Source organism: Ananas comosus, linkage group 16 (genome assembly GCF_001540865.1).
Source record: "Ananas comosus cultivar F153 linkage group 16, ASM154086v1, whole genome shotgun sequence".
Taxonomy (NCBI): Eukaryota; Viridiplantae; Streptophyta; class Magnoliopsida; order Poales; family Bromeliaceae; genus Ananas; species Ananas comosus.
Window position 1 is genome coordinate 6,681,881 of NC_033636.1, and position 17,358 is coordinate 6,699,238.

Here is a 17,358-nt window from a genome sequence, read left to right on the forward strand (position 1 = left end):
GTGCCAAAGTGACAATGATCATGATTGTGAGTAACATAGTAATATATGGTTCAATGAAGCTAAAAAAAAATTTGATAAATAATGATATTTGCCACCCATAGGACAGCTAGAAGATGAGCTAAACCATTATACCGAAAGCATCTCGATAAAATGGTTAATTACATTAGCCCATCTTCACTTCAAGCAGCTATTCCTGTTTCGGGTAATTAGTATACAAGGTAGAAGTGAAACAATTGCAGAATTACTAACCATCAAGATAAATGCAAAATGCACGCCACGACGCAGTCGTATATATCAATTAAGCCCCTCATGAGTAACAAATTAATAACCTTGATAAATAGGAAGCATGAGAAACACACGATATAGAGAATCGAGACAGCTCAAATCTTATAATAGTATACTTATATTTTACCACACTAAACATTAGGAATGATTTCACTTTCAATCATGTACTTTTTCAATTCCCACAAACTCTACAATGGACTACGACTTTTATAACAATCCTTACACTCCATAAATGAAATTAGAACAACTAGACAGAAGTTCAAATGTCGATAATCGTATTTGGTATTCACTACCATCTGCCAATGGAGTACAGTGATCTCAGCAAAACAAGAGAGCGCGAGAGAGAGGGAGAGGGACTTTAGAAAGATAAAACACACTAAAAGTTCAGTGCAGTGAAATTTCTTTTAGGACCCCATACTAAATTTCCTTTAGGACCCCATACTTGACTGCAACAAATTAAAGCGCACTTAAGTCTCTTGCCAACTCTACATAATTTGTCTAGTTAACAATTATCAAGCTCAAGAATTTATTGCAGAAACAAATTAAAGTTCACTTTAAGCCTCTTACCAACCCTACATTATTTTTCTAGTTAACAATTTTCAAGCTCAAGAATTTATTGCATGTTTTCAACAAAAAACAGGAATTAAATTCCCAACTAAAGCAGGACGGGATGGTAAAGTGAGGTGATAATGTTCATTCTGAATAAAGAGATCAGTGAAAATATGAACTACCACAAGTCATAGTTGACACACGGGAAGACATTTTTATTTGAATCTGCATCTAATAAGTTTCACCATTGAACCAATTATTTTCTGCAGACAACTGCTCACAAACAATTTAATCGTGCAGATGCTAAGATCTAAAGAGAGTAGCTGTCTCCTATCCGCTGACTTCCTGCTTCACAGTTGAGCCAAAAGGGCAGATGCCCACAGCACATTATTGAAGCAGCAGAAAAATTTTCCATTTCTATGATGATCTGTTATAGGTTTACAGGCAAACAATCTTTGTCTAATCACACAATACTCAAATAATATATTTGTGTTCAAGTGTTATGAACTAACTACGGGGACCATCTCATATCCGATTGACTGTTTGTGTTTCGAAGGAAGAAAGCAAGCGCCACCAAAACGCTGCTGCAAGTATATGAGCGCAGCAAGAAGTATTCCAACACAAGGAATAACTATATCCCATGCAAGAGTGTAGAGGTCCTCACCCGGACTAGCATACAGATAAGAGGACATGAAGAGAGGTACATTACGGCGAGCTCTATAAGCATCATAAACATGAGGCAGTGCCCGGACAAGCGTATTTCCAACATAAAAGGATGAGGCAAGGGACTTATCTTTCGAATTGGAGAACAAGTTGAAGGTGAACTGAGGTAGTAAGAACCCGTCCAGTATCAAGCCGGCATAAGATATCAGATCCTCCCAGAGAGTACGCTGGCGTACATAGACCAGCACAGAAACTTTCGATTGGATTCGGTTAGACGACTGAATGTGAATAAACCAAGCTGTTAAACCCCCAATGAGATACAAGGGTAAGCAAAACCAGAGACCCTTCCTCTCGGCAACCCAAAAGCCTCTTTTGTTCTCATCTGCTGATCTGGCAGTCCATGCAACCTGAAGAAGCCGAACTTGCAATAGGAAAGCCACCATAGTAATGACCCGCACAATAATCTCATTTGCCTCGAGCCACCCACCACTCCACGACAGGATATTTTGCTTGTTACGCCTCGTGAAGAACAAAGCCTCAAAGTTCAGGACTAGAGGGATCATGTAACTCAAAGTAAGAATAACAAGCATTGTGATAGATATCGAGGGAAGAACATCTGGATTCTTCTTTACATGGAATAGCTGCATGCCAACGAAGATACAGGAGAAAGTTGAGGAGATCAGAACCATGGCGATTTCTAAATCCATTCTCTGGATTGATTCAACTGCTTGATTCACGTAAATACCATATGAAGTTATCTCCAAAGGCTCAAAGAAAAGCAGGTCCGATCTCTCTCTTTTGCTCCTGATTATGCCTTTCAGATGCTCTCTTGACTTTGCATTCAGAGGAGCAAACTGAAAATTCAAGACAATTTCACAGTCAATAGAATCGTTCATTCCTCTTACCTTCGCATAATCCAAGGAGCCTATATATCGACATCCTACTAAGCAAAGTGAACCAGTTTCTGTATTGTACACTCCTTCGGCTGAGATTTCTGTTGGTTCATTCATACTTGAGGACTTATTTGAAAAGGTGTAAAATATCTGGTAGCTCACATTCACTAAGCCGTGATTCAATGCTTCCAATGCCTGATTAGGCAACGGGCCCGCTATGTTCCACATGGACGATCCACCTAAATACACCTCTCCAATTGTAACTAGGTTTGCATAACCACGAGCATTTTTTCCTTCAGAATTTTCAGCAAAAAAATTAAATACGAAATCATTGGAAGACTTCCCAGCTGGGTATATCCCTTTTTTTCCCTTCTTCAAGACATCCTTCATGCACGAGCCGCTCATGGCATCCATCATGGTGTAATTATATTTCACGCCCGGCAAATTATTCGCATAGTTCCCGATGCTCATAAATGAAACTGTACTGATGTTATCTAAATTGCTTTCACGACGGTCACTCCAAATTTGGCCAAGAACATTACTCCTACGCTTGATCGACCACACAGCTGGGAACCAGAAACTCATCCTCAACGAGCAATCACCAACAGAAAAATTCAAAGTAGAATCATTCGGAATCAGTACATTACAAGCAACAGCACAGAGCCGATTCCTCTTCTGATCCCAAACCCCCTCACCAACCAAAGCCTTATCCCCGACCAGAAAGCGATAACGTGGAATCGTACTCCAATTTGTGAACACCAGATACATGCGTACCTTCCCATCATCCGTGCAGCGGAAGCGGTTCACGGACATGTAATCGCCACTGAAATCAAGACTCCCGTTTGAATCTAACCTAAATCGGGTTTGCATTAGATTTGTAAGGCTTTGACAAGAAAAGCTAGAGTTAAACCCCAGCGATTCTTCGCGAACATCATAGCGAGAACAAGAGTTCTCGGCCGCAGCAATATGTGTATACTCATAATTCTCCTCGGTATAGGCTACAACGGACAAGGGATCGAAGTGATTCGAGCTATCGGGAGCATCTATACTCACCAAACTCCCGGTTATGAAGCTAGTGGAAAGATTGGAGGCTTTCGAGTAATTGAGCTTGAAAACGGCGGCGAGGGAGAGGGAGTTACCTTCCATGGAGCGGCCGAGGCCGCTCCCGACCATGCAGAGCTCCCCGGTGTGCTCGGACCACGCGCCGTCGAGATCGAAGGTGGCCGAGGCTCGCAAAGAGAAGGGGCGGGGGAGGCGAGGCCGCACCCGGTGGAGGCGGGGGCGGCCCTCGGCGAGCTTCCCGCCGCCGGCGGGGAAGCCACCGCCGCCGCGTAGGGTTAGGGTTCCGGCGATGCGGAGGACGCCGGGGGTTAGAGTTTGGCGGACGGATCGGGGATAGAAGGAGAAGGATCTGACGAAGGGGGAGGCGGCGGCGGAGTCGCGGCCGAAGAGTGCGGCGGCGCCGGCGCCGGCGAAGTAGCCGTTGGAGATGCGAAAGGAGGCGGCGGACGCGGCGGCGTCGGCGGCCGAGGAGGGTTCCGGCGAGGCTCCGCCGCAGTGATCGGAGAAGGTGGTGTTGTAGGAGGAGGAAGGTGAGAGAGAGGAGAGGATGAGGAGGAGGAGGAGAAGCAACGAATGAGAAACCCTAACCCTAGCCATGGTGTTCGTGGAGAGAGATGGAGGAGGAGACGCCATTGTCGAGGCCTCGATGGGGGGGGGTGGTGCTTCGGCGACATGCGCTTGCAGAGAGGCGGCTTTTATTTACGGAAGGACCACTATCATGTTGGTAAAATTGCACAAGAGACCTCTTAACTATATCCAATTTCAATTAGTCCCCTTCAACTTGGCTCATTCCTAATTAGGGTTAATTGCATATTTGCATATCAAGTTAACTTTTTATTTTTATTCCTCTAAAATCCTGCGATATTCATATTTATCTCTTTGATTTATCACCATTAGAGCACTATTTATTTTTTAACAGTGGATAAGTGAAATGATATTTTTATGCTTATAAATATAATCATCCGAAAACCCTAACTGTTAGAATATGCAGAAATGTCATACAAAAAAAATAGGAAAAATTTCTTCAATACCCTTCCAAGTAGTTCTAATTTCACGAATACCCTTCAAAATTTTAAAATTTCATATTTGCCCTCCAAAAGTATGGAAAAGTTTCAAAAATACCCTCACTGTTAGCAATACGTTATATTAGTTTCAAAATACCAATTTTACCCTCTATTTTAATTTAATCACCACTCTCATAATTTTTTTTTTGAATATATGGAGACCCCCTCAATTACAACTCATTGTGAAATAACCTCCTAAATTAAACTTTTCAATTAAAGTCTTCTTAAATTTTATTTTCTTAAATTGAATGATTTTTTATTATTAAATTAGAGATTTTATCTAATCCATTAATGATTCAAACAAATTTAATAATAATTTTAATAACTTCGTAGTATATAAAATTAAATAAGTTTTTGTTCAAAAAAGAAAATTAATAAAAACTTCAAGGATTTACTTAAATGACCTATAGTTGATAGTTTTAGTATAAATATCAAAAAATAAGTGAAAAAAGTTTGATTTTTAAACAAAAAGTGAACAAATTAAGGGTAAAATGGCAATTTCATATTTTGAAATAAAATAAAAAAATGCTATGTTGACGGAAGTTAGCAAAAAATAACGGTGAGGGTATTTATGAAAGAAATATTATATTTAGAGGGATATTTGTGAAATTTTAAAAATTAAAAAGTTATTTATGATATTTCATAACTTTGTGAGGGTACAAATGAAATTAACCCAAAAAAATATTTTAGCTAATTATATAAGAGGGGTAAAAGGTCAATTTTAACTTATTCACTAATCAAGATTAAATATTTTACTTATGGTTAATTATATTTTTCTAACAAATCCTAACAGCAGTGATATATTTGAAAATATTAAAACTTTTGTAGGAATAAAAATAAAAAATTAAACATTGTAGAGATAAATCTGTTATTTGATATGTTTATAGAGAGTCGTATGTAATTAATCCTAATTATTATTATTACTATCGCTATTTTTAATTTTTATTTTTTAAAATAAAATCAACTGATTTATGCAAAGTACAATATGAATTTTTAAAAAATTATAGGCCATTGTTAGATGCCCCCTCAACTTACTTATTTTTTTAATTAACATCTCTTTGACCTTTAAGTTTTAATATTGTGCAATTTTCACTGGAAAATTATATCTAATTCAGTGAATGATTCAATCAACTTGTATAATTTTATTTATTTTCAGTAAATAAAAATAAAATAATTATAGACTAACAGAAGTTGACAAAAAAAAGTTTCAAATAATTAAATTCAAGAATTAAGAGAATATCAATAAAATAAGCATATGGAACTTACCTCACTTATGGACCAATTAGATTTGATTACAATCTTTCAAATAAATATTTATAAGAAGATTTTTTATATTTTACCAAAAAAGAAAAAGTTGAGAGGTCAATTTTAAAAATGTCCCACAGTTGAGGGGTCTCAAAAAAATATTTTATATATATATATACAAATATAATGAATTGTAAATATATTCCTACAAAGTTCAACTCTCTATATTGTTCCTGCAAAAATTCTAATTTTCAAATATGTCCCTCTGATTTGTTACTGTTATAGAATTATTTATATCTTAAATAAAATGTCGTTTTTGTCATCACAAATATGTCCCTCTAAAAGGTACAATAATATAATATAAAAAGGGCAAAAATGCCAAGTTATCTCATAAACTAATCAGGGTTAAGCATTTAACCTATGATTAACTAAAGTTTTCTGGCGGATTCTAATGGCAAAAAAAAATATTTGAAAATATTAGGAACAATATATAAAAGTTGAACTTTGTAGGGTATATTTGTAATTTATTATATTTGCAGGGATATATATGAAATTAATCCTATATACAAATATTTAGGGGTACACTTTGTCCTCGTGATCTCCGCCCAACTGCAGCCGGCGGAAACAATCATTCTTCTAGTTTGTTCCGTCCCCAGCCGGCAGCAAAAGATTTTACCAGATTAGTACTGGAAATGTCATGTGAAAATTTGGTGACTTTATATTTTTAAATTAAATTTATTTTTAAAATGAACAGTGTACTATGTTCTTTCTACAAATTTATGTTTGTCGTTGCTTTAATGTAAGTTGGCTAATGATAAATTACCTTCAGACAAAACAAAAAAAAATTAATTTCATTTATAGTCCTGCAAATATAGTGAATAGAAAATATATTCCCACAAAGTTTAATTTTCATATGTTGTCTCTGCAAAAGTCCTGATGTTTTTAAATATGTTCCTACCACTAGAATTAATTGAAAAAAATTAGTTAACCATAGGTTAAATACTTAACCATAGTTAATTTTTAATATTTTTACTCTTTTATATTACACTAGTATGACTTTTGGAGGAATATATTTGTGATGATAAAATTGAAAATATAAACGATTCTCTAACGGTAACAAATTAGAGAGACATATTTGAAAACATTAGGATTTTTACATGAACAATATATTCCTCCAAAAGTCATACTAGTGTAATATAAAAGAGTAAAAATATTAAAAATTAACTATGGTTAAGTATTTAACCTATGGTTAACTAATTTTTTTCAATTAATTCTAGTGGTAGGAACATATTTAAAAACATCAGGACTTTTGCAGAGACAACATATGAAAATTAAACTTTGTGGGAATATATTTTCTATTCACTANTTACTCTTTTATATTACACTAGTATGACTTTTGGAGAAATATATTTGTGATGATAAAATTGAAAATATAAACGATTCTCTAACGGTAACAAATTAGAGAGACATATTTGAAAACATTAGGATTTTTACATGAACAATATATGAAAGTTGAATTTTATAAGAATATATTTATCATTCACTATATTTATAGGAACATGTATGAAATTAATCGAAAAAAATAAGATCTTTAAATATCTGCAAACAATACTTTTGAAAAAAAAAATTTATTTGAAGCTATCAAACAACTTTTATTTATATAACCAGCATATTATAACGTGCAATGTGCGTCTCACATTATAAAAATTAATTTATAGAAATATTAATTTTGTTATGCTTTTTGGAATGATATAATTTGTTTAAATCATTCATTCTTTATTTTCCAAAAATATTTAGCCATCTTATCTTTCATATATATATAGGGTTGAGCTAGAATACTTCTAAAAGCATCAAGAGGATGGTGCTTGTGAGTTTTTAACCCTTGGATAGAGAAATGTAGGGTTGAGATGATGGTGGTAGGTGGTGGTAGGTGGAATAGTGTTTGATCCAAGGGCTATTAGTAATCAAGGAGTAGATCCAAGGGCTAAAAACCTAATAGCACCAANTATATATATATATATATATATATATGTTGGGAGAACAGTAAAAATTTTAAAATGGACATAACAAGTTTCACATAGATTGATAGAATTAAATGTAATAATTTTAGATAAAAAACGATATAAGAAGTTCTATAACGATGGTCACAACTATTTATTTTACGTTCAAAACCTAAATTTCAAAACAATTATTTCTCTTTACAATATTTCAAAATATATTACATTAAATCTATTATATTTGAATTTATATTTTAAAAATTTAGATTTAATATAATATATTTTGAAATATTGTAAAGAGAATAATTGTTTCAAGTTTGGGTTCGGATTTGAATATTGATTTTTAAAATCCGTCAGATTTCGAATCAGGTTTGAGTGTCGGGTTTCGTAGTTGGATTCAGATTCGAGTTCGGATTTTCAAAAACCCATCCTGAATCCTACTCGTTGGCATCCTTACTCCACACATAATTATCTATTTTTTTTCCCCTTAATGAAAAGCACTAGTATAGTAATCTGTGCGATGCGACAAGTAAATAATTAGAGAAAAATAGAAAGTGACGACAAAAAAAAATAGTGATGGAAAAAGCCACAATAAGAGATGAGATTTATCTTGCTAATGAAAAAAGGAAACATTTGAAGGAAGTGGAAGAGAAGTAGTTCGGCCCAATGCAGAGGTGTGATCCAATTCGGCTCACGCAAAAAAAGAAAAAAATCAAGTTTGATTCAAGCAAAGAAAAAGAAAAATATGTGGAGGATTTGAGCCGGTTCGGGAGAGCCCACATCCAAAATAATTGGTTCGGTTTAAGTGAAAAAAGAGAAAAAATCGAATTTCTATAGTATCTTCAATACTAAGGAGTTCGAAGAGAAGATACTACTGTTGGATCTTATCGAATCTTATCGCCTCAGCAACAGGAAGCAAGAAAGCTTTTTAAGGAGCAGCTGGCATCTATTATTAGGGATGAGGAACTACTGTGGAAGAGCCGTGCACGACAACAGTGGTTAAGAGAAGGAGACGGAAATACAAAGTTTTTTCATGCTGTCGCTAATGGGAGAAGACGTGAAAACTCAATTGACGGTTTTGAAGATGATGGAAGAATAATTTTAAGAGAGGAGGATAAGAGAGATTATTTTTTTAGGAAGTTTAGCGAAATCTTCGCCCCTGCTGTTCACGGTAGCTAGTCAATTGGAGACTGGAGTAGCCTTTTTGAGGAAAGAGCTTTTCTAAATTCTGCGGAACTTGCTGCACCCTTTTCCCTAGAGGAAATTAAAGCGGCCGTTTTCTAGTTAGGCGATGATAAGGCCACGGGCCCAGACGGGTTCAACTTAATGTTCTACCAAACCTTTTGGGATGTGGTGAAGGATGACTTATTTTTTATCTTTTTTGACCTTTATGATGGTACGGCGAATACAGGGCCGATCGACTACTCATATATTTGCCCGGTACCTAAGAAGGAGGGGGCAAAATCTGTCAACGAGTTCAGACCTATTAGTCTCATCAATGGGGTGCAGAAGATCATCTCTAAAGTCCTTGCTAACAAAATTCAAGGCGTTCTGCAAGAGATCATATCTCCCTCCCAATCTGCTTTCCTAAAGGGTCGGTTTATCCTGGACTCTTTTGTGACAGCTAGTGAGCTAGTTAGCTGGGGGACAAAATTTGGACTGGACAGTGTAGGAGTAAAAGCTGATTTCGAGAAGGCTTACGACAGAGTGAACTGGGATTTCCTCCGGAAGGTCATGAGATGGCTAGGTGGGAATAAGAAGTGGTGCGGGTGGGAGGAACAATGCATTTCGAATGCAAAAATTGCGATTCTTGTTAACGGACACCCCACTAAGTGGATTAGAACCAGAAGAGGTTTGCGACAAGGGGACCCCCTTTCTCCATACTTATTTCTCTTAGTTGCAGAGGGCCTCGCTAGATTGGTGGAGAGAGCAATCAGTAACAACCTTCTTACAAGTGTGGGCCCCCAGAGGGATGCGAAGGTTGCAATTATCCAATATGCTGACGATACTATCTTTTTTTGTGAGGCTAAGAGACGACAGATGAGAAACCTTCTTTTTCTGTGGCAAATCTTCGAATGGGCTTCTGGCCTAAAGATTAATAAGAGTAAGTCCGAGCTTTTTTACCTAGGGAGGATTGATGGAAAAGGTGAGAGGCTAGCTGACATTCTTGGATGCAAGTTAGGTACCTTCCCGACCCGATATTTGGGATTACCCCTCTCGATTAAAAGTCTCCGGAAGGAAGATTGGTGGTCTATTATTGAAAAGATCGAGAAACGTATTGAAGGGTGGCAAGCTAAGCTCCTATCTCGAGGAGGTAGGCTGGTTTTAGTGAACTCCGTTCTTGCAAACCTACCTTTATTCTTCCTCTCCGTGTTCCGTGCTCCAAGCTGGGCTATACGGCGCATAGAGGCTTTACAGAGCGCTTTTTTCTGGATGGGAAGATCCACCATCACGGGAGGTCACTATCTGGTGCAGTGGAAGTCAATGTGTAGGAGCAAAAAGAAGGGCGGCTTAGAGATTTTAGATTTAAACAACATGAATATAGCGCTTTTGGCAAAATGGTGGTGGAGGTTCCTCTCGAGTTCATGTCACTAATAGAACACTCTCCTAAATGCAATTTACTACTCTCGAAGAAGAGCACTGCGAGAAGGTCTGTCTTTCCGACCTCATTCCCAATGGTGGCGAAATGTCCTTAGAACTAAACATATTTTCAAATGTGGTGTCTCCTACTCAATTGGCGATGGACAACGCACGAATTTTTGGTCTGACATTTGGTGTGGACAAGCTCCCTTGAGTACCTTATATTCCCACATTCTTAGGGAGACAGTACATAAAAGCTGTAAAGTAAGTGACTGTTTAGACAGGGCTGGGTGGAAGTGGGTTGTTATATTTGCGAACTTCACCCCACTGACAGCGTTCGATAGAGATTCGGCTCAGGAACTAAGACATAGACTGGCCAACCTCACACTGAATAACAGAATGGATATGGTTAAATGGAGATGGGACCAGTCGGAATTATTTTCTGTCAAATCACTCTATAACTTTTTACAGGATGGGGGGGTTAAGCCTAGTGGGTACTCACTGCTATGGAAAATCTGCATCCCACTAAAAGTTAAAATCTTTGTTTGGTTAGTATTGAAACGTAAAATACTCACGATAGATAACCTTCGAAAAAGAGGTTGGTCCGGAGAGCAGAACTGTGTGCTATGCTTAGATAAGGAGGAGACGATTGACCATCTTTTCGCCGGATGTGAAGTGATCAAAATTTTATTGGAGTGCTTGATGGCCAATAAGAAAGGAATACACCGTACTTCTTCTTCTTATACTCTGTGGGAGTCAAGTCGACTTAAAGGAGGCTCAATTAGGTTGAAGGAACTCGCGACAATCGCCTGTACTTGGTGGGTTACTTGGATTGAACGAAATAGGCGTATTTTCCTAAAAAAAATGTTAAAATCGGAACGACGAAAAATAGATCCAGAAAATAACTTAATGCAAGAAAAGAAAAGATAAGAGGAAAGAACACACCGATATTTACGTGGTTTGGCCAACGGCCTACGTCCACGGGCGAAGACGGAGCAAATACTTTATTAATGTCGAAAAAGGCGGAGTACAAGAAAATCTCTCAAAAGATCAAAACTTAATTAGATCCGAAACACCACAACAAGCAACTCCAAAAGTGAGTTGGCTCCTCAATCGGTACGGACTCCAAAGTGGCGTTAATTAGAGTCTCCGCGGATCCATGCCTCACCGTACGGAACATGAATGGCTTGGCTTAATTAATTAGACTTGAGTCTAATTAACATTGCGGCATCATTAGAGCTTGCCTCTAATTAGAACACGAACCACCAACAACTAAATTAATTTTTATGGTTCTTAATTTGGTCGCAGCTTCATTAACTTGGCCGTAGCATGTATATATAATACATGTCTCCTAACTAGAGTCTAATTCTAATTAGATTAGAATTACACTCCTAATTATAATCCATATATGCCAAATTAAATCTAAATAATATCTAATCCCAATTAGATTAGGATTTATCCTCAATTTAGATAACTACAAATCTAAACCAAATATAACAAAAAAGACACTCGCTTAGTCAGATGTTACAGGATGCTCGTACGGTTAGGGATCAGTCTGCTAATCCTCGGGTAGCATAACACCTTCTCCTTCGTGTCTCTGGCGGTGCGTCTACCCTTGTCGTTTTTTCTATGTTTTTGTGAAGGATTTATACTCCCCTCTTTTTCCCCTTTTTCTTTTTCCCTTATTTGTGTTTCTCTTTTTTCTTTCCTTTGTTTGAGGCCCAGTTGCCTCTCTCTGTAGCTAAGTTCACTATCTAATTGAATGAAGCGGTAGCATGCTGCCAATTTCTCAAAAAAAAAAAAAAACATTATATGATTATGAAATGCTGGTTATGGGTGTAGAATGATATGGTTACGAGTATTTATACTTATAAAGTTCTATAACGATGGTCACAACTGTTTATTTTACGTTCTAGGTGTAACATTATATGATTATGAAATGCTGGTTATGGGTGTAGAATGATATGGTTATGGGTATTTATACTTATATATTATTTTTTCTAAATTTGAGTGTGGACTCCATCCTATACCGACTCAAGTCCTCCATATATTTTTTTCTCTTTCTTTATTTGAACAGAACAGGATTTTTCTCTTTTTTCACTTAAACTGAACCAATTATTTTGGATGTGGGCTCTTCCGAACCGGCTCAAATCCTCCACATATTTTTCTTTTTCTTTGCTTGAATCAAACTTGATTTTTTTCTTTTTTTTGCGTGAACAGAATTGGATCACACCTCTGCATTGGGCCGAACTACTTCTCTTCCACTTCCTTCAAATGTTTCCTTTTTTCATTAGCAAGATAAATCTCATCTCTTATTGTGGCTTTTTCCATCACTGTTTTTTTTTTTATCGACGCTTTCTATTTTTCTCGAATTATTTACTTGTCGCATCGCACAGATTACTATACTAGTGCTTTTCATTAAGGGGAAAAAAAATAGATAATTATGTGTGGAGTAAGGATGCCAACGAGTAGGATTCAGGATGGGTTTTTGAAAATCCGAACTCGAATCTGAATCCAACTACGAAACCCGACACTCAAACCTAATTCGAAATCTGACGGATTTTAAAAATCAATATTCAAATCCGAACCCAAACTTGAAACAATTATTCTCTTTACAATATTTCAAAATATATTATATTAAATCTAAATTTTTAAAATATAAATTCAAATATAATAGATTTAATGTAATATATTTTGAAATATTGTAAAGAGAAATAATTGTTTCGAAATTTAGGTTTTGAAATAGGATTTTAAAACCCCCCGTTTCTAAGGGTTTTTTTTAAAAAAAATTAGCCTATTATATGATGTAAAATCAATCCGGGTTCAGGTTCAGGTCGAGTTCAGATTCGGGTTGGTTTTGGGTTCAGGCTCAGGAGGCTCAAGTCGGGTACAATCAAAATTCATATCTGAATTCAAATCCATCGGATTTTCGTTTTTGATATCCATATTCGAAACTATATCCGTTTAGTATTGAATACATCCATTCTATTAAATTAGCATGTATTTCATATCGACCATTAAAAATTATCAATTTTGATATTTTTTTATTGTAAGGTAAATAATACCAAAATATTATGAAATTTGATTTCTAGAAGTTTAAATGCTCTAAATAATATTTAACGGTATGAATCGTCAATTTGAAAGCTCTATTATTGAAAATGACTTATGAGTACGAAGACAATCGTACTCATAAGAGTATAGTAGCCGGACTCATATAGAATAGGGCTACTATACTCTTATATATATACACACACACCATGGTGGATTGAGTTATTTTTTTGTGTTCTGATCATGTATATACTAGTGTAGAGACCCGCGCGATGCAGTGGGTAGATAATAGAAGCAAAATTTAAAAATTTTAATAAAATTTATATTTACAACTTATTGATATTTAGGATGCTATACTATGTTAAGTACAACCAATTTGCATGACTAAATTCAACTGTTAAAAAAAATAAAATTATAGCTAGAACCTACTAATTGATAGAATACTAATATGGTGAATGTAATTAAATATTGCACCTTACATGTAATTAGAGGAGTGGGGAGGTGAAGGAGTGGACATTGAGAAGAGGAGAAGGTAGTTTGATTTAAAATTGAGCTATGAGAATGAAGAGTAACATATCACGTGGCAAAAAGAATTTTTATGCTGCATGCAAAAGAATTACAAAAGAGAGAAGATAGGAGATTAATGGAGAAAGAAAGTGGATTAAAATTATAAAGCTCATAGAATATTAGTATGGTGCATAGAATTAAATGTTACACCCTCCATATAATTAGCGGAGTGGGGAGGTGAAGGGTTGAGCGTTGAGAATGAAAGATAACATGCCACGTGACAAAAAGTATTGTGGCTTCATATAGGTTTATAGATACTCTGCAGAGGCCCCAAGGATTTATGCGGAGTCGAAGACTCTAGTATATAGTTATGTGTGATCATGTGAGTTACGAATAAATCATTTAGGGGTCGTTTGGCTGGATGTAGTTGCAAAAATAGTATAGTTAAAAATACATGCAGTTATAAATACCGCAGTCATAACTACACTTAGTTTGTCTGGTTTTATACGGTTGCAACTGCTGCAGTTATATTTTTTTCTATTTGGTAGTCTGTGGTTGAGATTTGTATTAATAAATTCTGTCAATTTTTAGATAGAAATGTGAGATGAGATTACCTCTTCTAAATATAACGTAATCATGTTTTAATTATTAGTTAAGACTTTTATATCTATATATAATTTATATATTATAAAATTATGTATGAATTTAAATGTAAATATATTATAGATTTGGTCAAAACAAATTAAAACATTATTAAACTAGCAGACTAAAAAAAAAGAAGCATATGAAAAAAATTTATTGACCCTAACAAACATTATTAAATTCTAGCAGATTTCATGAATAAGTATTCTTAGAAAAAAAAATTTAAAAAAAAAACGTATGAAAAAAAAATCACCGCTTTATTTATTTTTTTAATGGGTGAGCCGACTCCAGCTCAACTGCTACAGTTGGGCCTTCTCGTGTAGATATAACTGCAGCAGTTGGGCCTAACTATACCAAACCAAATAAAAATTTAATAGATGTATTATTTTTAACTGCAGCGTAGTTGAAAACAAGGTTTTAAGTGTCCATCGGCACGGGCCGTATCTATCGTGCCAATAAGATACCGGCACGATACAGATCCCGTACCAATAACACAACTCAAAATCCTCTATTTTTTAAATTAGTAAATAATTTTCTCAATAAAATTCAAAAAATGTGATAAAAAGATATAATAAATAGTTAGAATATTTTGCTGCTAAAGAAAATAAATATTTCATATTATTATGTAACGGCACACAAGAATTTTTTAGACCAGCACGTATCGGCACAGCTCGACACGCATCGTGCCGTACCATGCCGGCAAGTTTTCGGTACGATTCCATGCCACGGCACTTAAATCATTGGTTGAAAATGCATGTAACTAAATAGCCACTTAATACTTACTTGCGGCTGTGTCATGGTCATTGAGGAGTAGAATAGAAATTTAGAATAGGATATAAGGTAAAGCGATGTGTGCCAAATTCAGAAGGGCAAGATATGACCTAACATTGTCAAGTTTACGTGGTAGCTTCCGATTTGATGATCTACGTCCGTATTTCGGGGCGCCGACTACTGCCAAGTTGCTAAGGTTGCGTTTTGGTTCAGGTGTCAGTGAAAACGGCTTATTTTAAAAATAGATATAAATTTAGGTATAAGCAGAAAGTATATCAATTTTGTGTTTGGATAAAGATTTGATTATTTCTTCTAGAAATAAGTTAATAGTAGTTAGATGATTAGATTGGAACAAGAGGAATAAGAGTTATAATTTTAAATTAAAATCATGTTATCTAATTAATTAATACCAAAATATTATTTAAAAATAATTTAATAAATTAATAATTTATTAGCTATGAATATTATATAAGATAATAAAAATATATTAATTAATTAATTATAAAAAATAATTTAATTTTTTAATTAGTTAGTAAATTAATTTAGCTAGATAACTAGTAAAAAAATTAATTAGATTAATAGAAATATTAACGATTGATCGATATAAATATTAGTTTATAGATAAATACATTAAATTATTAATAATTAATTATAATTTATTTATTTATTATTCAGACAATAAATAATAATTTAAATATATTAATTAGATTAACTAATAGTTTAATATTATAATTAAATTAAATTTAGACTTTAATTAATCTTATTTCCACCTGGGAACAAGCTTGTTCCAGAAAAGGAGTGGAACAGCAGTTCCAGTTTTATACCGGTTTATTCTAAAAATTCGAGAGCTACTGGTTTCAGATATTTAACGCAACGTTTGGAAATAAAGAGGGAGCAAGGACTTATTCCTGTCTTTGTTCGAGTCTCGAACAAAGGGGGATGTGTATGTTAATTGGTCAGTGAAATAAAGAGGGAGCAAGGACTTATTCCCGTCTTTGTTCGAGTCTCGAACAAAAGGGGATGTGTATGTTAATTGGTCAGTGTTGGGATACGGGAGGTACACGTATATTATGTGTAACGACTCGACTCGCTAGCAATAATAACTCGTTGGGCCCAAACCACCGGCCCAAAATGCTTAAGTCGGGTTAAGAGTTTAGCCCTATTATATCTCATATATAGGACTATCTGGGGTCTCACAATCTCCCCTCCTTTAAGCCCTGACGTCCTCGTCAGGCTCAGACTCACAAGTACCAGGCGATGTGAGACTCATCTCGCTAGCCCGTCATCCAGACCCTGGCTCAGCCGAGACTCATCTCACACTTCCGGCTGGTAATTGGCTCTGATACCATCTGTGACGCCCCAACTTCCCAGGGGGTCACCCATCCTAGGACTACTCCCGTCCTAGCACGCTTAACTCTCTTAACCTCTTGGGCCTTGCCACCACCCAAAATGCTTAAGCCGGGTTAAGAGTTTAGCCCTATTATATCTCATATATAGGACTATCTGGGGTCTCACAATCTCCCCTCCTTTAAGCCCTGACGTCCTCGTCAGGCTCAGACTCACAAGTACCAGGCGATGTGAGACTCATCTCGCTAGCCCGTCATCCAGACCCCGGCTCAGCCGAGACTCATCTCACACTTCCGGCTGGTAATTGGCTCTGATACCAATTGCAACGACCCGACCCATTAGCAATAATAACTCGTTGGGCCAAACCACAGGCCCAAAATGCTTAAGCCGGGTTATTATTAACTTTTCCATCCGATGTGGGATTATTGGGGTGTCACAGACTCCCCCGTTAAGGCCCTGACGTCCTCGTCAGTCCAATCACACACACAGCCCAAGATCACCAAGCGACCTCGTTAGTCCAATCACACACACAGCCCAAGATCACCAGGCGATGTGAGACCCTGACGTTCTCGTCAGTCCAATCACACACACAGCCCAAGATTATCAGGCGATGTGAGACTCGTCTCGCTAGCCCGTCATCCAGACCCTGGCTCAGCCGAGACTCGCCACACATGTCCAGCTGGTGAACCGGCTCTGATACCAAAT

At 36.2% G+C, this 17,358-nt stretch overlaps 1 protein-coding gene across 1 annotated transcript; it reads right to left on the reverse strand.

Moving 5' to 3' along the window:
- On the reverse strand, positions 1,026-4,141 carry LOC109722259. The gene has a single exon (XM_020250225.1). The coding sequence runs from the start codon at positions 4,083-4,085 to the stop codon at positions 1,335-1,337; it is 2,751 nt and encodes a 916-aa protein (XP_020105814.1). The 5' UTR covers positions 4,086-4,141; the 3' UTR covers positions 1,026-1,334.